At 56.2% G+C, this 22087-nt stretch overlaps 1 protein-coding gene across 22 annotated transcripts in view; it reads left to right on the plus strand.

The window, feature by feature from the left end:
- TNS1 (tensin 1) overlaps window positions 1-22087 on the plus strand; it is a 279839-nt gene that overhangs the window by 254179 nt on the left and 3573 nt on the right. For all 22 annotated transcript variants that reach the window (XM_043504818.1, XM_043504821.1, XM_043504825.1 and 19 more), the window contains 10 exons: window positions 2449-2632; window positions 6311-7179; window positions 9441-9527; window positions 14216-14347; window positions 15140-15232; window positions 16201-16278; window positions 17071-17142; window positions 18622-18790; window positions 20163-20231; window positions 21401-21433. In XM_043504818.1, coding sequence (XP_043360753.1) covers window positions 2449-2632; window positions 6311-7179; window positions 9441-9527; window positions 14216-14347; window positions 15140-15232; window positions 16201-16278; window positions 17071-17142; window positions 18622-18790; window positions 20163-20231; window positions 21401-21433 — 1786 coding nt within the window. The remainder of the gene's footprint in view (window positions 1-2448; window positions 2633-6310; window positions 7180-9440; window positions 9528-14215; window positions 14348-15139; window positions 15233-16200; window positions 16279-17070; window positions 17143-18621; window positions 18791-20162; window positions 20232-21400; window positions 21434-22087) is intronic.

A 22087-nucleotide genomic window follows, 5' to 3' on the forward strand; every position in this document is an offset into this window, starting at 1 on the left:
CGAGGATGGGCAGGAGGCAGAGGGTGTATTTTCCTGAGCCTCCTGGACTCGCTCATGCACTCAGAGGAGGCCACTGTGCAGCCCTGCTGCCCGGGTGAAGGCAGGGTCAGGGCAAGGTCCGCCAGGCAGGCGGGAAGTAGGACAGCCAGGGAGGCAGGGAGCATGAGAACGGGCACCTCTGTTAGCAAAAGCAGAAACGATCCCAGGGCTCGTTGCCTTCTCCTCGGAGTGGGGGCTGCAAAGGTGGGGGGAAGGGATGCAGTCAAGAACTGGGTGTTTCTACCCGGGGGGATTGGGGCCAAAGGGGGAGCTGGGCAGGGGGAAGAGGAGGAATGGGGTGAGCGTGGAAGGGGGTAGGAGATGGAAGCCTTGTGAGGCTGAAGGGGGAGGGACCAGAGCTCTGGGAAGAGTCTCTGAGAAGCCGCCTCCGGGGGGCAAAGAGGGATGGGTGTCTAAAGCCTGGAAACCGTGCGGCTGTCCGAGCAGAGTGAGTGCGTCCGGAGCAGGCACGGTGTGGGGAGTGGGGGGGTCTAGGTGACGGCTCTGCTGCCGTCCGGGGAACGAGCGCCAGGCCTCGCTTCCCGCCAGGCGCAGGGCGGTTAGGCAGCTCGCTCCGAATGCGCCCGGCTTCTACATGTTGGGGGGCCAGATCCTGCAGCTGGTGTAAATGAGCGTTGCTCCACTGAGGTCAGCGTCACACTGCTTTACGCCCGCGGGGGAGCTGACGTCACGGACATCGCCGATAGTCTGGGCGGGCGCAGGGCCCTGGAGGGCAGCTCGCCCGGCTCGCCGCAGGGGTGACCCAGGCCAGTGGCTGCTCAGTGGGTTCGTGGCTCACAGGGTTCAAAGAGAGGGGCCTGGTGAGCATTGTCCTGCCCTGCACCGGCCGTGTCGGAAAGCCGGCTAGTTCTGTCGGGTTCCATCCCCTCCGGGCGTAGAGGGCACCGGCTCTGCCATCCTTCCTGCCACGCAGTGATGGGGTGGGAAGGATGGGAGGCTGTAGCAAGGTTTCTCCCCTCATCATTGGGAGTTACCTTTGTTTGAGAGGATGGAGCTGGGCCACTGCAGATGGTTGCCCTGCGGCCGTCCCGCGGATTGCAGGGCAACGCGTGTTCCTGCAGCGGCCAGCGGAACAGCCTGGACCTGGGCTCATGGTTTGAAACAATGGTGAGTTCCGGTTCTTGAGACGATCATTGCTGCCTCTTGGGGTTCAGCGAAGCCATCTCACTTCACCCCCAGCGTGCACCAGTGCACCCCAAGGGCCTGCCCATCCTTCCCCCTGCCGGTACTCTCAGGACACATCGCAGCCATGCTAGACCAGACACTGAACCCAGCTGCTTCCAGGAATGGAACGAGGCCGTCCCGAGGCGCCAGCCCTGTGGGCGTGACAAGCTGAGATCACCCTCGGCAATGCAGTGGGCAGAGATGGGGGAGTCTTCAACCGCCTAGCCAGATGGCGGCTCCTGTTTGCTTTTCTCACCTGCGGCTCATAAGAGAGAGAACCTGGGGGTTGGAGATGCAGAGATGGGAGAGTCCATCTCACTGCGGGCCCAAGAGGGAAAATTCGGGATAATCCCGGGAAGGTGGATGCAAGGATTAGATCCAGCTCGTTCCTCTGTTGGTGAACATACTTGGAGATAAAAGCCTCGAGGTTGGGGGACGAGGGTACGTCTAAACTCGAGCTGGGTCTGTCTCATTACACCGCCAGCTCCCGTGTAGACGTAAGAAGTTCAGTTTGGCTGGATCCAAATTAAGGCGCCCCCTGTCTGAGAAGGCACCTCCCAAGCTGCCAAGCTGCAGCTGGGCTTTGCACCTTAAAAAGACACCAGGTTTTGTCTGCCATGGGCACCTTGTGTGATTGATTTCTCCAGCCCATGCTGGGCATGCAGCGGAAATCGTCCCCGCCTGGTGGAGTCGCAGTCTCATCTTAGAAGTGAGCCAGTGTGCGGGGAGGTGGGACAGGGGTTACTTATGGCCAGTCATGCAGTAATTCTGCTTAGCCAGCTGCACATCTGGCGGGGTTGATTCAAAAGGATCTATTTTTAAATGATGACGAGGACTGACTTCTCATGGGCACAGGGGTGCCTACAATGTGTAACAGGCACAAAGCTGTGTGTTGCACAAGACTCATGTAGGGAGGAATGACGGGGAAGACGATGCAGAGGGGGCCAGGGGCTGTGTCACACGTTGCATCTGTTTTGGCAACACCCTAGCTGGGTGGAGGTTGGGGGATTTAATTCATTGCTTGGGGTGGGATGATGGGGATGCAGTGGATTTCTCAGCTCAGCTGTCGCAGCCGCGACGGGGTTATCGATTTGAAACGGGGTGACTGACATTTGGGCCCTAGCTGTGATCGGCCCCGATCCTGAGCTGCAGCCAAAGGGCACATGCATGCCGACCTCCCTGGGTCAGTCGCCAGCTTCACCCTTCCTTTCCTTTTGCCCCCAGGTTCCAGGACCTATGTGGAGTCGGTGGCCCGCAAGGCGGCGATGGGGGGTGGGGGAACGCCCCAGAGCCCCCCAACTCCACAGGCCTACAGCACTGAGACACCAATGAGGAACGGGGCCTTCATGAACTCCTTCACCTCCCCCAGCCCCATCTCCACCAGCAGCCCCATTCATAGCATGGACGGGTAAGGAGAGCCAGGCACTGGGGACCAGCTGTGACCAGGCGCTATAGTGCTGGGTTTAACTCCAGGAGTGCTTTGCCCTGCAGCCCTTCCTCACCTGAACATGCCCATCAATGGCTTGGGTCACAGGAATAAGGGCCGTGCTGCGGTCAGTTTGCAGCTCTGCATTCTCATGCTTCCTGGTGTCAGCTGTCACCACAGGGGTCAGGAAGTGTGTGTGTGTGTGTGTGTGTGTGTGTAGATGGTTGTGTCTAGGGGTACATGGGTGTGGTGTGTGTGTGGGAGGTTGTGTCTTGGGGGACAAGGGTGTGTGTGTGTGTGTGTGTGTGTAAGGTTTTTCCTGTGTGTATTAGAGAGGGTCTGCGGTTGTGTGGGTGTGAGGGGGGTTGTGTGCATGAATGAGGATGTGGTCGAAGAGAGGGTGGGTGTGTACGAGATAGTGTGGGGAGGGGGTGGGTGGAGCTGGTTGTGTGTCAGGGGAACATGGGTGGATGTGTGGTTGTGTGTGCGCTTGGGAGGTGTGGGGTGTGTGCGCATGAGGGGTTTGCATGTGCACACGTTGGGTTATGTGTGCATATGTATGCATGCATGTAGGATTGTATGTGTGTGCGGTTGTGTGCACACATGTAGGGTTGTGTGTGTGTATGTGCACACATAGGATTGTATGTGTGTGCGGTTGTGTGCACACATGTAGGGTTGTGTGATTGGGAGGGCGTGTCCACGGGTGTGATCTGACGGCAGTGCAGCATGGGGAGTTGGGATTGTCCCCTGGCTCAGCCCCTCGCAGCTCACGCCCCGGGTTTGCTGTTGCCCCTGGCTGTTCCCTGCCAGATGGAGCTGCGGGGACTGGGTGCTGCAGGGGCCATCCTGCGCCTGAAAGGCTGCTCCTGTCACCCTGGCCCTAGCTGACCCCTTCCTCTCCTCTCCCAGGGGGCTGGGATAGACACTTCCCATGCCCACAGTGAGTGGGCAGGGCCCCAGGGAGCCCTCTGACCCCAAAAACCCCCGTCCTGGGAGTAGGGGGACTCACAGCCCTTCCTTCCCTTCGCCCGCTATGCACAAAGCCCCTTTCCGACTTACCCTGATTAGTCCAAAGGCCCCCTGTCGGGCGGTGCTGAGCCCCAAGGCCTCCCTCTGAAGCCAGTGAGATCTGGGGGTGCCCAGCACCAGGCCATTGTACAGGATCAGGTCCCAAGCGACTGACTGACTCCTGAGAAAAGTCCCCTGGAACGGCTACTCCTGCACACCCGGTGTTTCCCCTTAGGGCCTGCTGGGCTCATTGCGAACCATGTGGGGCCAGCCGCCCGTGGGGCTGCTCCGCATGGTTTTGACCGAGGACATGCTCAGGCGCATGGCCGCAATGGTGGGTCGGTCATTGCTCAGGTCCGGGTGACCAATCAGTCGGTGTTGGGTGCCCCAGGCATCAGGGGAACCCAGGAGCCAAAACCCAAAACCCTGACCACCAGTCATTTTAACCCGGCCTTCTAGCTCCCACTGGGGAGCGGGGTCTGGGGCTTGCCCTGCTCTGCGCGGTTCCCAGAAGCAGCAGCATGTCCCCCCTTCGCCTCCTATGTGTAGGGGTAGCCAGAGGGCTCTGTGCACTGCCCCTACCCCAAGCACCGCCCCTACAGCTCCTATTGGCTAGGAACCGCAGCCAATGGGAGCTGCAGGGGCGACGCCTGCAGATGGGGCAGCATGCAGAGCCGTCTGGCTGCACCTCCACATTGGAGCTGGAGGCAGGACATGCCACTGCTTCCAGGAGCTGCTTGAGGAGGTAAGCGCAGCCCGGAGCCTGCACTCCTGATCCCCTCCCGCACCCCAATCCACTCCTGATCCCTCTCCCTCCCTCTGAACCCTTTGGTCCTAGCCAGGAGCACCCTCCTACACTCCAAACCGCTCATCCCCAGCCCCACCCCAGAACCTGCACCCCCTGACAGAGCCCTCTCCCCCTCCCATGCCCCAATCCCCTGCCCCAGTCCAGAGCCCCCTCCCACCCTCTGAACCCCTCGGTCCCAGCCCAGAGCATCCTCCTACTCCCCAAACTCCCCATCCCTGTCCCCACCCAGGTGGGAGCCTGCACCCCCAGCCAGAGCCCTCACTCACCCCCCTGTAGTCCAACCCCCTGTCCCAGCCCGGAGCCCCCTCCCATAATCTGAACTCCTCATTCCCAGCCCCACCCCAGAGCCCACACCCCAACCCCCTGCCCCAGCCCAGCGTCCCCTCCCACACCCTGAACCCCTCATTTCTGGCCCCACCCCAGAGCCCGTGCCTCCAGCCGGAGCCCTCACCCCCTCCTGAACCCCAACCCCAATTTCGTGAGCATTCATGGCCCGCCATACTATGTCCATGCCCTGATGTGGCTCTCGGGCCAAACGTTTGCCCACCCTTGCCCTAGTTCCTTCTGCAGTTCGGTCATCCCTGCTTTGCTGCATGGTATTATGAATTTCTTCGGAAGGTGTTACCATCACCAGGGCTTCTGGGCATCAGTCCCATCACGTATAGACTCAGAGAAGAGCAGCCCCCTCTGCTCTCTCTTCCCTCCACAGGCTGAGCTGTTTGCCTACCGGAGACCGAGTCAGAGAGCAGGGGTACGTAGGCATTGGCCTCCCTGCCGGAAGCATCCTGCCCTCGTAGGAGAAGGTTCAGTAGACGGTTATGTGCTGCTGCTGCCGGCTCCCTCCCCAGAGGGGCTGCATTTCAGTGTTGTGTCTAGGTGTCGATCATTCGTTTCAGCATGATCCAGCACACAGGGCGGGGGGAATGGAAGTCAGAAGAACTGGGTCACTGTGTCACCTGGCCAGGTCACTTGGCCGCTCCGTGCCTCAGTTTCCTTGTCTGTGCTATTGCTAGAAGGAAACACACTCTCCTTTGAGGATCTGGGCCTGAGCTCTCGAGGTGCTTTCAAAGCTATTCAGACATCTAACGCCCTCTGACATCAGTGGAAGTTAGGGACTGAATCTTCAGGGACCTGGTTCTGACTTGTACGACCGTGATGTATTTGTCTAACACTCTGCAGGATCCTTCAGGTTGTAAAGTTCCTCCTGTTGTCTCAAGATGGCACAGTGCTGCTGGGTTGGGCAGGGGCAGACCCGGGCTTTCAGGGTAGATAGAGAGGAACAAAGTTTCAAAGCTTCCCACCTAAGCTGCCGTGCTGGCAAATGGCTGCTTTGCTCCTACCTGTGTTTCCAGCCAGCCGGCGGGTATTCCAGAAGGCAGGTCTGGTGTGGGCACGCACCGACAGCAGTTTGCAGTCGGATGCTAAGCTGGGACACTGGAAAATAGGGCCTTGGCACAAAGCATCTGGGGCCCGACGGAACCAATTCCACAGCAAAGGGAGGGTAATCTTGTGGCTTGGACACTGAAGTGGGGCTTGGGAGGTCTGGGTTTGATTCCTGGCTCTGCCACAGATTTCTTGGGTGGCCTTGGGCAAGTCACTCACACCCAGATCTTCAGTGGTTCTTGACGCACTTAACTCCCACTGAAATCAATGGGACTTTAAGGATCTGGGTCTTGCTCTCCCAGTGCCTCAGGTGGGCTAATCACAGGGGTGTGGTGACTGACCTACACGAGTTGCCCTGAGGATACGGTGATGTGCACAAGAGAGAGGCCAATAACTAACTCAGGCAGCAGTGAGCCTGGCATGGAGCGGTGCGAGCTGAGCTCTTCCCTTGCCTTTCCCAGGGTGTCGATCCGCAGCTACCCGTCCGAGAGCAGTGGCCACAGCACCGCCACGCCCCCGCGGCCCTCAGCCGAGTCCAGCTTCCAGGTGCCGTCGGCACACAGCAGCTACCAAAATGCCTCGCCGGTGTCCTTCAGCCAGGGGGGCCCCGCGGGCTCCCTCTACGTGAGCCCTGAGTACCCCGACAGCCGAGCTGGCACACAGCAAGACGCCCACATGAGGCCGCAGCCTCAGGTCAGCGTGGTGGGTGTTCACGTCCTGCCGGGGAGCCCCCACACCCTTCACAGGACGGTGGCCACCAACACGCCGCCGAGCCCCGGCTTTGGGCGAAGAGCACTCAATCCTGGCATGGCAGCCACTCCCGGGAGCCCCGGCCTGGGCAGGCACCCCATGGGCAGCCACCTGGCTGGGACCCCGGGCAGCCCAAGCCTCGCTAGGCACCAGGCCGCTAAGGGAGGCAGTGCACCTGGCATGGCTGGCAGCCCCAGCATGGACAGGCACATCATGTATGGCTATTCCACCCCGGAGGAGCAGCGCCCCACGCTGTCCCGGCAGAGCAGTGCCTCGGGATACCAGCCCCCCTCCACTCCATCGTTCCCCATCTCCCCGGCCTACTATCCCGGCTTGAGCAGCCCGCAGTCCTCCTCCCCGGATTCCACCACCTACCGGCAGGGCAGCCCCCCACCACAGCCGGTGCTGCCTGAGAAGAGGAGGATGTCAGCCGGGGAGCGGTCCAACAGCCTGCCTAACTACGCCACGGTGAATGGCAAGATGTCCTCGCCCGTCTCCAGCGGCATGTCCAGCCCCATCAGTGGGAGCACCGTGGCGTACCCGCACACCCTGCCTGACTTCTCCAAGCTCTCGCTGCCAGGTAAGGGCTCGCCCATCGCGGAGCGGGAACCCTAGAGCGTGGGGCAGACACCTGGGGGCAGGCGGGGGGGAGAAGGGGGAGGCCTACGGTGCTGGAGGACACGTTCTCTCCAAAGGCCAAGTGCTCTCCAGCTAGACCACGCTGTCCTTCACAGCTTGCTTCAGAGCGGACTCCCCGAGGGCCTCCCCTGAATGATCAAATGGATCTTGGGCTTTCCCCTCAGCAAGGCGTTTCCTTTGCACCTGCCATTAGCAATGAGTCTGACCCTGGGTATAAATCCCGAGGTCCTGGCTCAGTTCTCACACAGTCCTCACTCGGGCAGTGCTCCCGTTAGCTAAGGAAGTACATTAGGGTTGGGACCCTGCAGAGTGTCTGATGTACTTAGGGTCCTGGCCAGCCCCTCAGCACACTGCTCGCTCTCTTAAGATTACGTGCTGCGATCCACAGAATGGGCACGCTCCACTGTTATCCCCGGGCATCTGCACCGCACCCTCCTCCTCCAGAGGCTAGATAATTTCCTGCTCGCTGCGCTCCTTTAGGCTTTCCCCTGAGGACAGCTATTACTCTGGTCCCAGCGCTACTGTCCTGCCTACCACTGCTCTGTGATTCTGTCCTCTTCAATGCAACCTCCTGCATGCATGTGCCCTGCAGTTCACAGAGCCGCAGGGAATGGTAGGGGTTGTGTATCTGCTTTGCTTTGCTTCCTACGTCAGGAGATATATATATATATATATATATATATATATATATATATATATATATATAGGAGTCACCGCTGATGCCCAGGTCCACCCGCTCTTTTCCTTCTTCTAAAATTAGCTGTCAGAATCAAAACAGGAAAATACAGAGCTAGCATCAAAGGAAAAACCACCGTACAGTTGATGTCAAAAACACAACAACTTGCAGGCAGCGAGGTCAAAGCAACTCAGTCTGAGATATTCCTTTGTCCTGCTGCCTGCGGGGCAGAGCTGAATCCAGCACTCTCTGGGGAAGTATTTTGTAAAGGGGCACTGTCTGCTTCATCAAACTCTGTCTGAAAGGTATCGAACTGCGCTTGTCACAGGTGACCCCGCAACTGGTGTTGCCCAGTGTAGCTCCCCAGAAATCAGTGCAGCTAAGAGCTGGTCTTGTTTATTTATACGACCAGCACGTAGCGCCCTAAGTCATAAGCCGTCTGGTCTCGGCACGTCTGACAGGTTAGGCCAAAGGGGGGTGGGCAACCTGGGGCTCTGGAGTCACATTCGACTCTTCGGAAGTTAACGTGCGGCTCCTTGCATAAGTGCCGGCTCCGGGGCTGGAGCAACAGGCGCCAACTTTCCAATGTGCCGGGGGGGGGCGCTCGCTGTTCAACTCCTGTCCTGATGGGGCCTGTCTTCCCCTCCCAGGAGGTGTGCCGGTAGTGGTGGGTAGGGGGGAAGCCGGGCCTGCCCTCAACTCCGGGTTCTGGCCCAAAGACCCTAATGGCAGCAGCCGACCTTTCACTGCCAGAGTTGCTACATTTCCCTGGGCCACTTCCCCACAGCTCTCCTGCTTCTCTCTCAACGCCTTCTTCACCCTGACCTTAGGGCTCCCTTTCCAGTGGCTTGAGGGTATCTTCACTACCCAGCCCCTCAGCTACACTTCCTCTCCTCTGGCTCCCTGGCTTTTTTTGGCCTGGCCGAAGTGAGCCCTTTTATAGTATCAGAGGGGCCTTAATTAGAGTCAAGTGTTCACATTAACTTAACAGCCTCACCTGACTATTTGCTGGTTAACTGGAGTCAAGTGTTCTCATTAGCCTGGAGCAGCCCCTGCTCTGGTCAGTCAGGGAACAGAAAACTGCTTATCTAGTAGCCAGTATATCTGCCTTTGCTACTCTGCTGTACCCAACCAGCCTGGGTCTATCACTCCACGTATGTCCCTGATCCTTCAAACTCTTGAGCACGTGCTTAATTCTCAGCATATGCATTTCCCCATCAACGTCAACGGGTTTAGAAAGTTGAAACCTGTGCGTAAGTGTTTGCTGGCTCGGGGAAGAGGAGGTGCCCTTGTGATCTCTAGATGGAATTAGTGGTGGGGTCAGGATATGTACAAGGGTTAAAGGAAGATTAAGATATTTATACTTTCAAAGAGATGCAGCTAAACAAGACCAGTAAGAGAATTTGTTCCTGTCCTGTTCTCTGGGAGGGCTGCACCGTGAGATCCCTCTGAATTGTGAATCTGGAGTGGCTATAAACATGTCTCGAATGCTTCCCTTGATTGTTCCTCTCCTTCCCCTCTCTCAGACAGCAGCCCCGAGACGCGGGCCAACGTGAAATTTGTCCAGGACACGTCCAAGTATTGGTACAAGCCGGAGATTTCCAGGGAGCAGGGTGAGTAGCCAGCCCCAGTGACAAAGCAGCAGCCGGGGGGATGGGAATTGGGAATCAGTGTGCACCCATGTGCTGGCAATGAGAACCATGTGGGTTATCCTGGTCTGGATCATTTTGCCCACATCCTGGCATTATGGCCGGATCCTGCCTGCACTGTCCCTGGTAGATGGGTGTCTCTATCGCGCCGTGGTTCTTTCCAGGGATCCCATCCACCCAGGGTGGTTGTATCTGCACATTGTGGCTGCTTGGGATGATCTTGGGTTAGACCCAAGTAGCCGCAAGAGACCGAACCATTGTGTGCCACAGGCAGAGAGCAGGCAGGCCCGAGTGCACCGGGGCAATGACAGGGAATGGATTTGGTGAGATACACCCAGATGACCCCAGCAGGAGATCCACGCTCCATGCTGCAGAGGAGACAAAACCCAACTCCCCCAAGTCCCTACCAATCTGACCTGAGGGGAAATCACTTCCCGATCTCACACGTGTGTTTGGGCTTAGCTCTTCCACTCCTCTCTGCCAGCAGCCAATCACCGATCCTCTTGGCAGTGCTGGAGCCGTGTTCTCGACCCGTCTCAGCCCTCTGCTCATTTGTTAACTCGCTTGGGGGCATTCTTCCCACATTGCTGCGACCCAGTCTGCAACACCCTCCGACTGGCATGACAGAGGGACGCCTGCCCTGGTACCGAGTGCTTGTCCCTCCAGAGGGATAGCAAATTGGCCAGGGCTTGTCTCTGTTCCTGCTGGCAATGTTGCCAATGTTTGCACTTGGCTAGGAATCTCCCCTCGCGGCTCCTCTGAGAGCCACTCCCTGCAGCAGAGAAATGACCCCACTGTCTATACCAGACCTGTTCCCAAGTGAACCTCGGCTGGAGGCTCAGGAAAGAGGAGACAATGGGGCTGTCTGAGGAAGTGGCTCCTTGGGAAAAGATTGTAGGTGGGTGACAGGTAATGGGAGAGAGGAAGGATGGTTTGGACCCTACTCTAGGCCCCAGGAAACCCAGGTTCAATGCCTTGCTGTGCCACAGACATTCTGTGTGACCTTGGACAAGTCATCAAATCCTAGAACCATAGAGGGGAAGGGTCCTTGAGAGGTCATCAAGTCCAGCCCACAGCAGGACCAAGGAGACCTAGACCATCTCTGACAGGGGTTTGTCTAACTTGGTCTTAAAAACCTCTATTGACAGAGTTCCCACAACCTTCCTAGGAAGCCGATTCAGGACCACCCTCATCATGAGAAAGTTCTTCCTAGTAACTAACTTAACTGTCCCTTGCTGCAGATTAAGCCCATTACTGCTTGTCTCATTTTCAAAAGGGATTTAGGCACTTAGGAGCCTAAATCTTATTGCCCATCAATCTGATTTAGGCTTGTAAGTGCCTAAATCCCTTTTTAAAATGAGGTGTAGGTCCCTAAGTCAGTTAGGCATTGCAACACCGAGCACAGTGCTGCCTACATACCTTTACATACCTACATGGGCCTTATTGTGTGTGTGCCTCAGTTCCCCATCTGTACATTGGCACTGCCCTACCTCACAGGGGTTGTGAGGATAAATATGGTAAAGACTGTCAGGTGCTCAGATAGTCTGGTGAGGGGGCCAGCTAAGGACCTAAGATACACAGGAGAAGATGATGGGGAAGCCGGCAGGAGGGACCTTGAATAAGGTGAAGCTACAAAAGCTTGTCTCTGGATGCAAATTTCTTCTCTTCAGGGCCAGGTCCATCTTGCTGCCTACTGGTGCATTGGAAGCTGCAGTGTACCCCAGGCTCGCAGTCTGCCTGGAGGAAGAGTTAGGCCAGGGGCTCTCAACCTTTCCAGACCACTGTCCCCCTTTCAGGAGGCTGATTTGTCTTGTGTACCCCAAGTTTCACCTCACTTAAAACCTACTTGCTTACAAGATCAGCCATAAAAATACAAAAGTGTCAGAGCCACGCTATTACTGCCAAATTGCTGACTTTCTTATTTTTACCATATAATTATAAAATAAGTCAATTGTAATATAAATATTGCACTGACATTTCAGTGTACGGTATATAAAGCAGTATAAACAAGTCGTCATCTGTATGAAATTTTAATTTGTCCTGACTTCGCTAGTGCTTTTTCTATAGCCTGTTGTACAACTAGGCAAATAACTAGAGGAGCTGATGTACCCCCAGAAGACCTCTGCCTACCCCCAGGTACCTCCCTGGTTGAGAACCACTGGGTTAGGCTGCTGGCTGGGATAAAAAGACACTGTCTGTGTGTCGGTGCATTTGCTCGATCTCTTCCGATCCCCCTTGGGAGAGCTCAGCGCCTCCTTACGCCGGGGCAGGACACCTGTGACATGGTAGAGATCTTGGAGTGTTAATTACCCCTGCTGAGCTGTATTATGGCAGTGCCCAGACACCCCCATCCAGGATCCAGGCCCCCATATTGCTAGGCTCTGTCCAGATGTATGACAAATGGCAATCCCTGTCCCAAAGACAATCTGAGTATGCGATGAGAGGTCCTGGGGACATACAGCCCAGGGACTGGAGTGTCACAAGGCACAGAGAGATGACTAGATTGGTGCATTTTAAAGCCAAAGGAGGCCAATGGGATTCTCTAGTCTGACATGACAATTATAAGAAGTAGCAGCCACAACACACCAGCTGCCAGGCTACCGACAGATAAACTTTGCCCTTCCCTAACGCCGGTTCCATTGACATGTGGGAGCCCAAACCCCTCAGCCCCACCACCTGGCCCAGAACCACCTTTATTGCCTCATTCTCTCTGTTGTTTCTTCTCCGTCCCCCTTGGCTGATTAGGCAAAGGACAATATCCCCATTGAGATAAATGGGAGATGATCTCGGAGAGGGGGCTGGGAGTCAGGGCACCTGGGTTCTATCCTTGACTCCCTACGTGCGACCCGGGGCTGGTGACATTATTTCCCAGTTCCCCTTCTCTGCAGAATGGAAAATGATCATGCTACTAACCTCACTGGGAGGTGAAATTCATTAGCAGCTAAGTGACAGGTTTCAGAGTAGCAGCCGTGTTAGTCTGTATTCGCAAAAAGAAAAGGAGTACTTGTGGCACCTTAGAGACTAACAAATTTATTTGAACATAAGCTTTGTTAGTCTCTAAGGTGCCACAAGTACTCCTTTTCTATTAGCAGCTAAGTAACATTTCTAAAGCACTCTCTGGTGGCAGTAGTTAACGCGCTCAAAGGGTACCAGATCTCACAGCCCATTGGCCCCAGGAGGACAGTAGGTGATTCTTATGATCTCCTTTTTACAAGGAGAAACTGAGGCACAAAGAGGGCTGAGGCCACATTGTCAGATCTTGGGGGATGGTAACGCTAGGAGCCCATCTCTGTAATAGGCACACGCAAGGCCGACATTCAGACTGCGACCGCTAGAGTGCTGCGACTGCTGCCCATCCTGCCGACCAGACTGTCTGCCTGTGGCCTTGTCCCCCTCACCCTTTGCTTTGACCAAGCTGTTGTCTCTTGTCTTATGCTTGGCTTGGAAGCAGGTGCCAAATTTTTGCTCTGTTTGTACCGCACCAAGCGCACTGGGGTCCTGGCCAGGACGCAGGCACCTAGGTGCTACAGTAAATATCAATAATAAATAAGAATAACACCTCTACAGGTGTCAAAATACTACGGTGATGATCACCACTTACTACAGAGAGGGATGGGGAAAGGGGGATGCTTAATGTTTGGCAGCTGTGTCTGAGAAATCAAGTGACCTGTCCAAAGGAGAGGACGGATTTGAGCCTCCCAAGTCTGTGCCTCGCCCATTGTAGAGACAAGGTGCGGGAGGTGATATCTTTTATTGGATCAACTTCTGTTGGAGAGAGCGAGACAAACTTTCAAGGCAGGCAGGGAAAGGTACTGGAGTGTCGCAGCTAAATGCAAGGTGGAACAGATAGCTTAGCATGTGTAGTTAGCACATATTGTAAGGGACCATTCAAGGGAGAGTGGCCTGTTAACACCCCTGCAGTCATAGGACATAAAAGGGGGGATAGTGGGTTACGGATTGTTGTAATAAACCGCTAATCCAGCATCTCTGTTCAGTCCATGAATTTTAGTGTCTAGCAGAGTTATGAATTGAAGATCGCAGGCTTGTCTTTTAAAAGTGTTGTGGAGGTTTCCTTCGAGAGGTCAGATCTAGAGCGATGTTCTCCCGCAGGTGATAGGGTGTTTTAGTCTTTTATATCATTTTCCTGTGTGAGTTCATTCAAGAGTGCAGTGATTGTCTTGCTGTGCACTGGATGGGGTGCAGCATATGTGCTAGGCATGTGTAGGACCCATGGATCTTGAAAGGCATATTATGGGGGGGTGTCAATCAGTTTTATGCCTGGGGATTTTGTATCTGCTGTTCTGGCAGGGTCTGGTGCCGTTTGGGTTGGTATGCCCTGGTCTGTGAGGAGCTTGCTTTTGATGATGAGCGTGGAGAGGTTGGAGGGCTGTTTGAAGGTCAGAAGCGGGGGTCCAGGAAAGATTTCTTTCAGGATGGGGTCCCCCTTGAGTCTGGGTTGTGGTTGGTCCAATAAAAGATATTACTTCCCCCATCTTGTCTCTCTCATGTCCTGAGACCACCACGGCTACAGCTACTCTGCATAACTCGCCCAGTGTAGCATTCTGCCTTTCTTGGGGCAGCTGCTCCGTGCTCAGAGGCGCGGTAGCTGCCTCATTGCATGTCCTGACTCCTGTACTCCTCTCCCTTCCCAGCCATCACGCTACTGAAGGACAGGGAGCCCGGAGCCTTCATTATCCGAGACAGTCACTCCTTCCGGGGAGCCTACGGGCTGGCCATGAAAGTAGCCTCTCCGCCTCCAACCATCCTACAGCAGAACAAGAAAGGTATTGTCGTCCACCCCCGCGCGCCAGCCCCCAGGAGCGCACGGTACTTCCCCCCCATTGTTCTGCTGGCTGAGCACGGGGCAGCTCGGGGCAGCGGAGCGCAGCTGGGTATGTGCTGAGGCAGCAGGAACTCGCCTGGGATGTAGGACGTTTAGCTCTCGGCTGGCCCGTGGGAGCCTTTCCACTGAGTTCAGTGAGCTTAGATCCAGGCCGGGGGTTGCCGGCAGAGCGTGTCTCTGTGTCCTCGTTGGCAAAGAGCCCAAGGGCATGGTCCCCTTTCTCTCTGCTGCTGCCCTCTGTGCACTGGGGATGAAGTGTCTGGTCCCAAGTGCCCCTGGGCTGTAGCCTAGCTGTCTAGAATAGTGTTCTATGGACCGGGCTCCCCTCCCACCTACCCCAGTGCAAACTGGCGTGACCCCAGTGACGTCAGTGGAGTTAGCCCAGATGTACGCCACTGGGGCCTGGAGCTCAGAACCTGCCTCTTTCATGCAGCCTGTGGGGGGGATTTGAAAGGAGGCCCTCGGCTGGCTGCTGACGCGCTCTCCAGCCAAGCTGCACCAGCTGGGATTCCTTAGCTGCACTGCTCCCTCTGCTCACCCACGGGGAAAGCAAAGCCCAGGGCAGCTGGCTCTTGGCCTCTGTTCTCGCTCCCCAGAGCCTGGGGCCTGGATCACCCAGCGTTCACCCTAAGGGGCCAGGCCACTCCAGAGCCCGCTGTCCTAGGGAGCACAAGGGGGTTGGTTTCAGGAGGGGCCGGGAGCCTGGAGTGACGTCGTCCTCTCTCCCCCCCAGGAGATGTAACCAATGAGCTGGTGAGGCACTTCCTGATCGAGACCAGCCCGCGGGGGGTGAAGCTAAAAGGATGCCCCAACGAGCCCAACTTTGGTAAGTGGCAATGACCCTCCCCTCCCTTATTCAGCCCTAGGACCGTTCAGTGCCCTGTGGCAGCGACGCCCCCTTGTGGGGAGTAAACGGTATTGATAGGAAAGGAGGACTTGTGGCACCTTAGAGACTAACAAATTTATTAGAACATAAGCTTTCGTGAGCGACAGCTCACTTGAGCTGTAGCTCACGAAAGCTTATGCTCTAATAAATTTGCTAGTCTCTAAGGTGCCACAAGTCCTCCTTTTCTTTTTGCGAATACAGACTAACACGGCTGCTACTCTGAAACCTGTCGGTATTGATAGGAATCACCACAGGCATGACTGGATTTGGGGTATCCTGTGGGCATTTGGAACAGAGGCCAAAAAGCACCTCCCTAACATTGACACACAAGTGCGGTCACACACACACACACACACACACACACACACACCCAACACAAGCTAACCAGGAGTTTGGCAACCAGACATCCAGGAATGACAATAAAGCTGGGTCCTCTGTTAGGGTGGCCAGTTTTGGTTGGACATATTCCTGGAGGTTTCTTCTCTTTAATGCAAGGTTAAGCTTTAATTCCTGGAGACTCCAGGACAATCCTTGAGGGTTGGCAGCCCTATCCTCTGTGCTTGGGGTGTGCAAATGTCTGGCTCCTACCGAAAGGAGGGAGAACAAGGGCCCCCCCCCCCCACAAAGAGCTTGCCGTGTAAAGGGACGACAGTGAACTCCAGGACATGGGGAGGTGGGAGACACTGGAAAGCACAGAGCCGGTCTGATTCCCTGAGTATCCCCCTTACTCAAGCAGTGGCAGTGAAGTCACCGGGGCTGCTCATGACTATGGGGATCCGAGTCTGGGCCAAAGCGAGCAGGTGGGGAAGCTAGCGGATGGCTTGTTAGCTGATGGGGAAGGAACGCCCCCACTCTAATGCAGGCTGTGCCAATGCCTGATGGTGTTCCCTGTTGGGCTCTCTCCCCAGGATGCCTGTCTGCTCTGGTGTACCAGCACTCCATCATCCCACTGGCCTTGCCCTGCAAGCTGGTCATTCCCGACCAAGGTAGGAGGCACAGGAGGATGGGGCATGGGGGATGCACCAGGGGCCGGGGCTGGATTGATTTTTCACCTTGCTCGGCACCGAAGGGCGGGACTGGAAAGCTTTATAAGATCCCACCCCTAACACTGTGTCTTACCCTGGAGATGTTCCGAATTCGGTTCCTCCTTTAGTTATCTGCCAGGACCCAAGCCCAGCAGTCATTGTCCCCTGGCAGAAGCCAGGTGTGTCAAGTAGTATGTTTAGGACCCGTCCGTCTCATTAGTATTATTTGTGTTACCACGGCGCCTAGGAAGAATCCTGGACCAGGACTGCAGCTCCTAGGCCCTAGGGTAATGGATGGATGGTTAAGCCAGAACAAATCCTGCATCTTGCAGGGGGTTAGGCCAGATGACCCTGGTGGCCCCTCCTAACCCTATGGGTCTGTGCCTCTATGATTCTATGGCCAGGACCCCATTGTTCTTGGCGCGGTACAAAGCCAGAACAGAAAGAGCTTACAATCCCTCTTTGGGATCAGGTCCCTCAGCCCCCCAGATCCAAACTCCCCCAGCCCCTGGGAAAGTTCTGATCCGCACCCTAAACACGACGTAATGACTTAGACTGAGAGGGCATCCGATTCAGGTGTCTCTCCATAGAGATTCCCATGGAGACCAGCGCAGTGCGTACTGCTCCTCAGTGACATTGTTCCTCCATCACACAATCGCCCCCGCAGATCCCCGCCGTAGGAGCCCCAGCGTGTATTCCCAGACTGCCAGTGCCGGAGGAGTCACTGTCCTTCCTCTCCCTGGTTTTTTTTAGATCCCACAGACAAACCGAAAGAGACAACCTCAGCCGCCAACTCGGCGACAGACCTGCTCAAGCAGGGAGCCGGTGAGTGGCCGGGACATGGCGGGGAACGTGGCTGGCATAGCGTGCGCGAGGCAGGGAGCTCCGTCTGCATCGGGCCACCTTCCCACAGGCGTTCTCCACCACTGCCTCCTCCACTTTACCCGCTGTGTGCCCCGGATGCTCTTCGCTCGCCCTCGGAGGTGCAGGCAGAGCGCGGACGCTTCAAAAATGCACTGTGGGGGGGGCACTTAGAGCCCCTGGGGTCCAACCGGACAGCCGTGCCACGCTGGCCCCTGCAGCTGCACCGACGAGACAGCTCACAGGCGTTATTTTAGATTAAGAAAGATTCAGATAGGGAGGGCTTGCAAACCTCTGCCCCCGCCCCCAGTGGAAGGGCAGGTGCCATGCTGGAATTGCATAGCCGGGGTTTGGCTTCTCTCAACGTCACGCTGAACGTAGGCGATGCTCAAATATACTGGGTGGGAGGGTGGTCTGGTGATCAGAGTGCAGACTGGCAGCTAGGACTCCTGGGTTCCTTTCCAAGCTCAGTGAAGGAACATGGTCTAATAGTTAAAGCAGGGCATGGGGTGCCAGGACTCCTGGGTTCTGCTCCCAGTTGTGCCACTGCCTGGCTGTGCAGCTTCCCCTCTCAGTGTCTGGGGAATAAGGCTGTTTCCCTTCCAGGCGGGGCTGTGAGGCTCCATGAATGACTGTGAGGAGCGGTTCCAAAAAGCTGCTCCTCATCGTTAGAGATGGGCCCCAGCCCCAGCACTGGGATCCAGAGCTTGATTTCAAATCTCCTGCAAAGCCTGGGGCTGCTTGGCCATGGGATTTTATATACAGTACCCTGCTGCGGACCCTCAAGCCTGACCAGCAGCCACCCCTACTATTCCTGTTCTGGGCTCCCCGTGGGGACACACTCAGCTCTTCTGAGGCCCCTTGATCCCAACTTGCAGCCCTTCCTGTTTTCCAGTCCTGGGTTCCCCCCAGGCAGGGCTCTGTGGATGCCCCAGAGCCCACTGGTATCTCAGCCTGGGTTCCCCCCCTCATCGCTCTGCCTCAGTCCTGACACTCAGCCCATCCTGGACTCCCCCACACCACCACCCCCAGCTCTGCCATGCCCCTTGCTTTGACCCACAGCCCTCTGCTACCTTACCTGCAGATTCCCCATGGAAAGAGCTCTGCTGATGTCCCTCGATCTTGACCCACAGCCCCCCACACCCTCCGTTTCTTGTCCAGCCCTGGGCACTGCCGAGAGCCAGTGTGTTAGAGTTTGGGATGTGCTCAACCAGGCCCCAAGCCACAAATGTCACATTCCCCCGTGATCTGAGTTGGGGACCGGAAGCGGGGGGTCTCGAGACGAGCGAGCCGACACTCCGCACCCTCTCCAGCCCCCCCGCCATAGCTTAGTTCCCGAGGTGGAGGACAATAGCCAAGCATGAGCTGGCCCTCGCGTGGGTGCCTGGCCCATCAGTGACATTTGCATCCCTTCCCTTCACGCCCGCCGTGTTTCCCTTCCAGCCTGTAACGTGATCTTCATCAACTCGGTGGAGATGGAGTCGCTGACAGGCCCACAGGCCATCGCCAAAGCCATCAGCGAGACACTGGCCCTGGCGCCCACGCCCACCGCCATCATCGTGCACTTCAAAGTCTCCGCACAGGGGATCACCTTGACGGACAACCAGAGAAAGTAAGAGCCCTGTCTGGGCCCAGCTCCCGCGGGGGCCTTGTCACGCAGGGACGCCCAGGTGTCGAGCACACACAGGTCACCACGGAACGAGCTGCAGTGGGGCTGGGTGAACAGGTAGGGCGGCGGCTGGCCACCCCTGCAGGAATTTGCCCTCCGAACCCGGCAGCTTCTGTGGACGTAAATCCACGGGGATGTTGGTGTCACTCTGGAAGAGCCCCCAGAACAGGCTGTCAGGGGAGGGCCGGACCGGAGGCCTGTGAAGAATAACTGGGATCTTGGAAGGAGCTGAGGACTGGGGAGGAAGCATTTCCCAATAGTTAGGGTGCAAGTCAGGGACTTGGGAAGCCCAGGTTCAATTCCCATCTTTGCCAGGCTCTGTATGTGACCTTGGGCAAGTTAGTTACTCTCAGTGTCTCAACTCCCATTTAGTACAATGGGGAGTGGGTGCACTGACCCATCTCCCATGGGTGTCGGAGACATTCAGATACCATGGGAGCAGGGGGTCAGGTAAGTACCATAGATTGCTGCAGTGGGGGGACAGCTGGGCTGGGGGTGGGATACAGCTGCTGTGGCCATTTAACCACAACTCTCGGGAGCCTTCCTGAGGGAGATGGGGTTTCTTTGAACAAACAGAGATAAGACAGAGACAGATCTGACTGGAGACTCATTTACATGAGAAACGGGGTCCGATCCAGACTTGATTTCAGTTCCTAGCCCAGGAGAGTCGCTGGCTTTTGGTTTGGGTCCAGCCGTCTTTTTCGGAGTGTATATTGAAGAGCGAGTTTGGAGCTATTCATCTTTTAAAAAGGCCCGTGCTGTACTGGCCTTGTGGCAGGTGCGGTACTGCCGTGGGAAATGGAGGATTTGATTCCCAGGCCTGGCTGCTCTAACCCCTGCTTCTGGGAAGGGTGCATGCAGCGGGGGAGCGAGTGCCTGGCAATCAGGGCTAGTTACAGACCAGAACTGAGACCTCACCCCTGCTCAGTCCGCTGTAATTGGGAGAATGCTGCCTGGGGAACAGGCTCTTGGAATGATCATCATGTACCTGGATGCTCCCAGGACGGGCCCAGTTTGCTCAGGTCTGACCCACCTCCGGCTATCCGCTGACGGGACAACGAAAGGCTCCTTGCCCCCTTCCCTATTTCAGGCATGACAAGGCAAAGTCACCACGTCACGCGTTCACCCGGCGCCGTTGCCTCAGCCCCTGTTGGGGTTGCAGGGCCGTATGAGGATGCAACATCTCATTAATGCACCTCGTGGCAGGAGGATGCAAACGTGGTGGGAGAAGAGCCAGCAGGGCGGGGCTCCAGGCGGGATGCAGAGCCTAGAGGCTGATCTTACGTGCTCACTGTGGCCTCTTCTTGTGTTTCAGATTGTTCTTTAGACGACATTATCCCCTCAGCACCATCACCTACTGCGACCTGGACCCCCAGGAACGAAAGTAAGTGCCATAGCCAGAGATCCCTGAGTGGGAATGGGGTTGGAGAAAGAATCCCCCACTCTTGGGTCTGTGTGTGGGTCAACGCCTTTGCTAACCACAACCAGCTTGCTTTTGAGGAGGAAAAAGGCTTGATATCCCATTAAAATCCAGAGGCAGCCGGCAGTCTGCCAGGGAGGGGCCACCAACACCTGGGAGAATGAGCAGCGGCGGGGCAATCTGTCAACACCAACTGACAGGTCATTCCTGCTCTGTGCTGCCGAGAAAGGCGACATCCCCCTGCTCTCGGGTCTTTGCCGATATCTCCCGGGGGGGGGGGGGGAAATCCCTCACGACGCGGTGGATTCTCCATCACTGGGAGTTTTTAAGTCAAGACTGGATGTGTCTCTTGCTCTAGCCTAGTTCTGGGCTGGATGCAGGATCCCTGAGAGAGGTTTTCTGGCCTTGCTGTGCCGGAAGCCAGGCCAGATGAAAGTAATGGTCCCTTCCGGCTTTAAAACCTATGAAAATTCCTTCCCAATCGTCAATTTGTGTTAACTCTAGCGTTTCCCACTCGTGAAGTATCGAATCCCATTTCCACCCTAGGATGCTGTTGATGGCCCTGCAGGATATGGTCACTGCCAGATACTGCAGCCAGGCAATCCTGGGATGATGCGCCAAATTTAGGCAGTAGAGCATGATCTTTGTAGCAGCTGGCCTTCGCTCCTGGGCAAGGGATCCATTTTCAATGGGGAATGGGGGAGTCAGATGGAGCCTGTTGGGTGTCTCTGCTTAACAGAGTCAGGTTCTGATAAAAACAGTGCTGCAAAGTAGATGGTTTGGGTGCGGGCGTTTGCCCGTGGGCGTGGGAGCGCTTGTAGGGGGCTCAGTCCATAGAAGCAGATCTTAGAAACAGGCTCATATGTAGTTCCAAGACGTCAATGGACTAGAGTGACTTTATGTTTAGGGAAGTTAGGTGCCTAAATACCTCTGAGGATCTGGGCCTTACCCCCTTATTTTCAGAGGTTTCCCCAGCCCCCCATGGCCTCATTTAGAACTTCTGAAAGTCAGGCCCGGACAGTGACTTTGCAGCTAGTGGTTGGCCTGAAACGGTGATGCTAGCAAATGAGTTTAGTACCATTGTGCTTGGTGAGAAGAGCAGTAATTCCCTGGGGCTGTTTTTCTCCCCGCAGATGGACTAAATCAGACGGTGGAGGTCCCGCAAAGTAAGTGCCACCTATCATTCTTTGCTGCCATTCACATTCTGACCGTTGGGTTGCGTTCGCGTTTTGAGTTGGCCCTGTGAGCCACCCGCTGAGTGAATGCTCCATGCAGGCAACCCTGCCAAGCGTAGATGCTTCTCCAAGTGTCTTTTGTCAAAAAAAAATCAGCCATCCCCACGGGATGTATCAAAGGGCACGCATCACAGTTTGCTCTGTCCTTCCGGTACAGGTCCAGTGCATGCTAGCGGCTCCTGTCTCTGGCCTTGATGGAGCAGGGGAGAAGCAGCTGCCGGAAGGCATGACAGGACGTTTTGAATGCCATGCTCAACTTGTTCTCTAGGGTGCTCCGGGGGGCGGGGCAGGGCACGGCACATGCTGACTTGGCAGCGCCCCCTCTGGAGCTGGTCAGGACTGCAGGCAGTATCATCATCCCCCAGCAGGCAAATGCACCCAAATCTGGTTCTCCCAGCGTTTGCATGTTCTTCTCTGATAGTCAGATGCTGCCCGTTGTGGCTGGGAAACTTCCCGCTGTAGCCTGAGACTGTAATAACCAACAACAAAAACAAAGGCCGCAGGAAGAGACCATTTCCCTGCGGCGGGGCCAGCGGGACATGCCCCGAGGTGTGGGGTCCCGTTGGCATGTGTCCCTTGGTGGAA

This window comes from Dermochelys coriacea, chromosome 11, assembly GCF_009764565.3.
Source record: "Dermochelys coriacea isolate rDerCor1 chromosome 11, rDerCor1.pri.v4, whole genome shotgun sequence".
Taxonomy (NCBI): Eukaryota; Metazoa; Chordata; order Testudines; family Dermochelyidae; genus Dermochelys; species Dermochelys coriacea.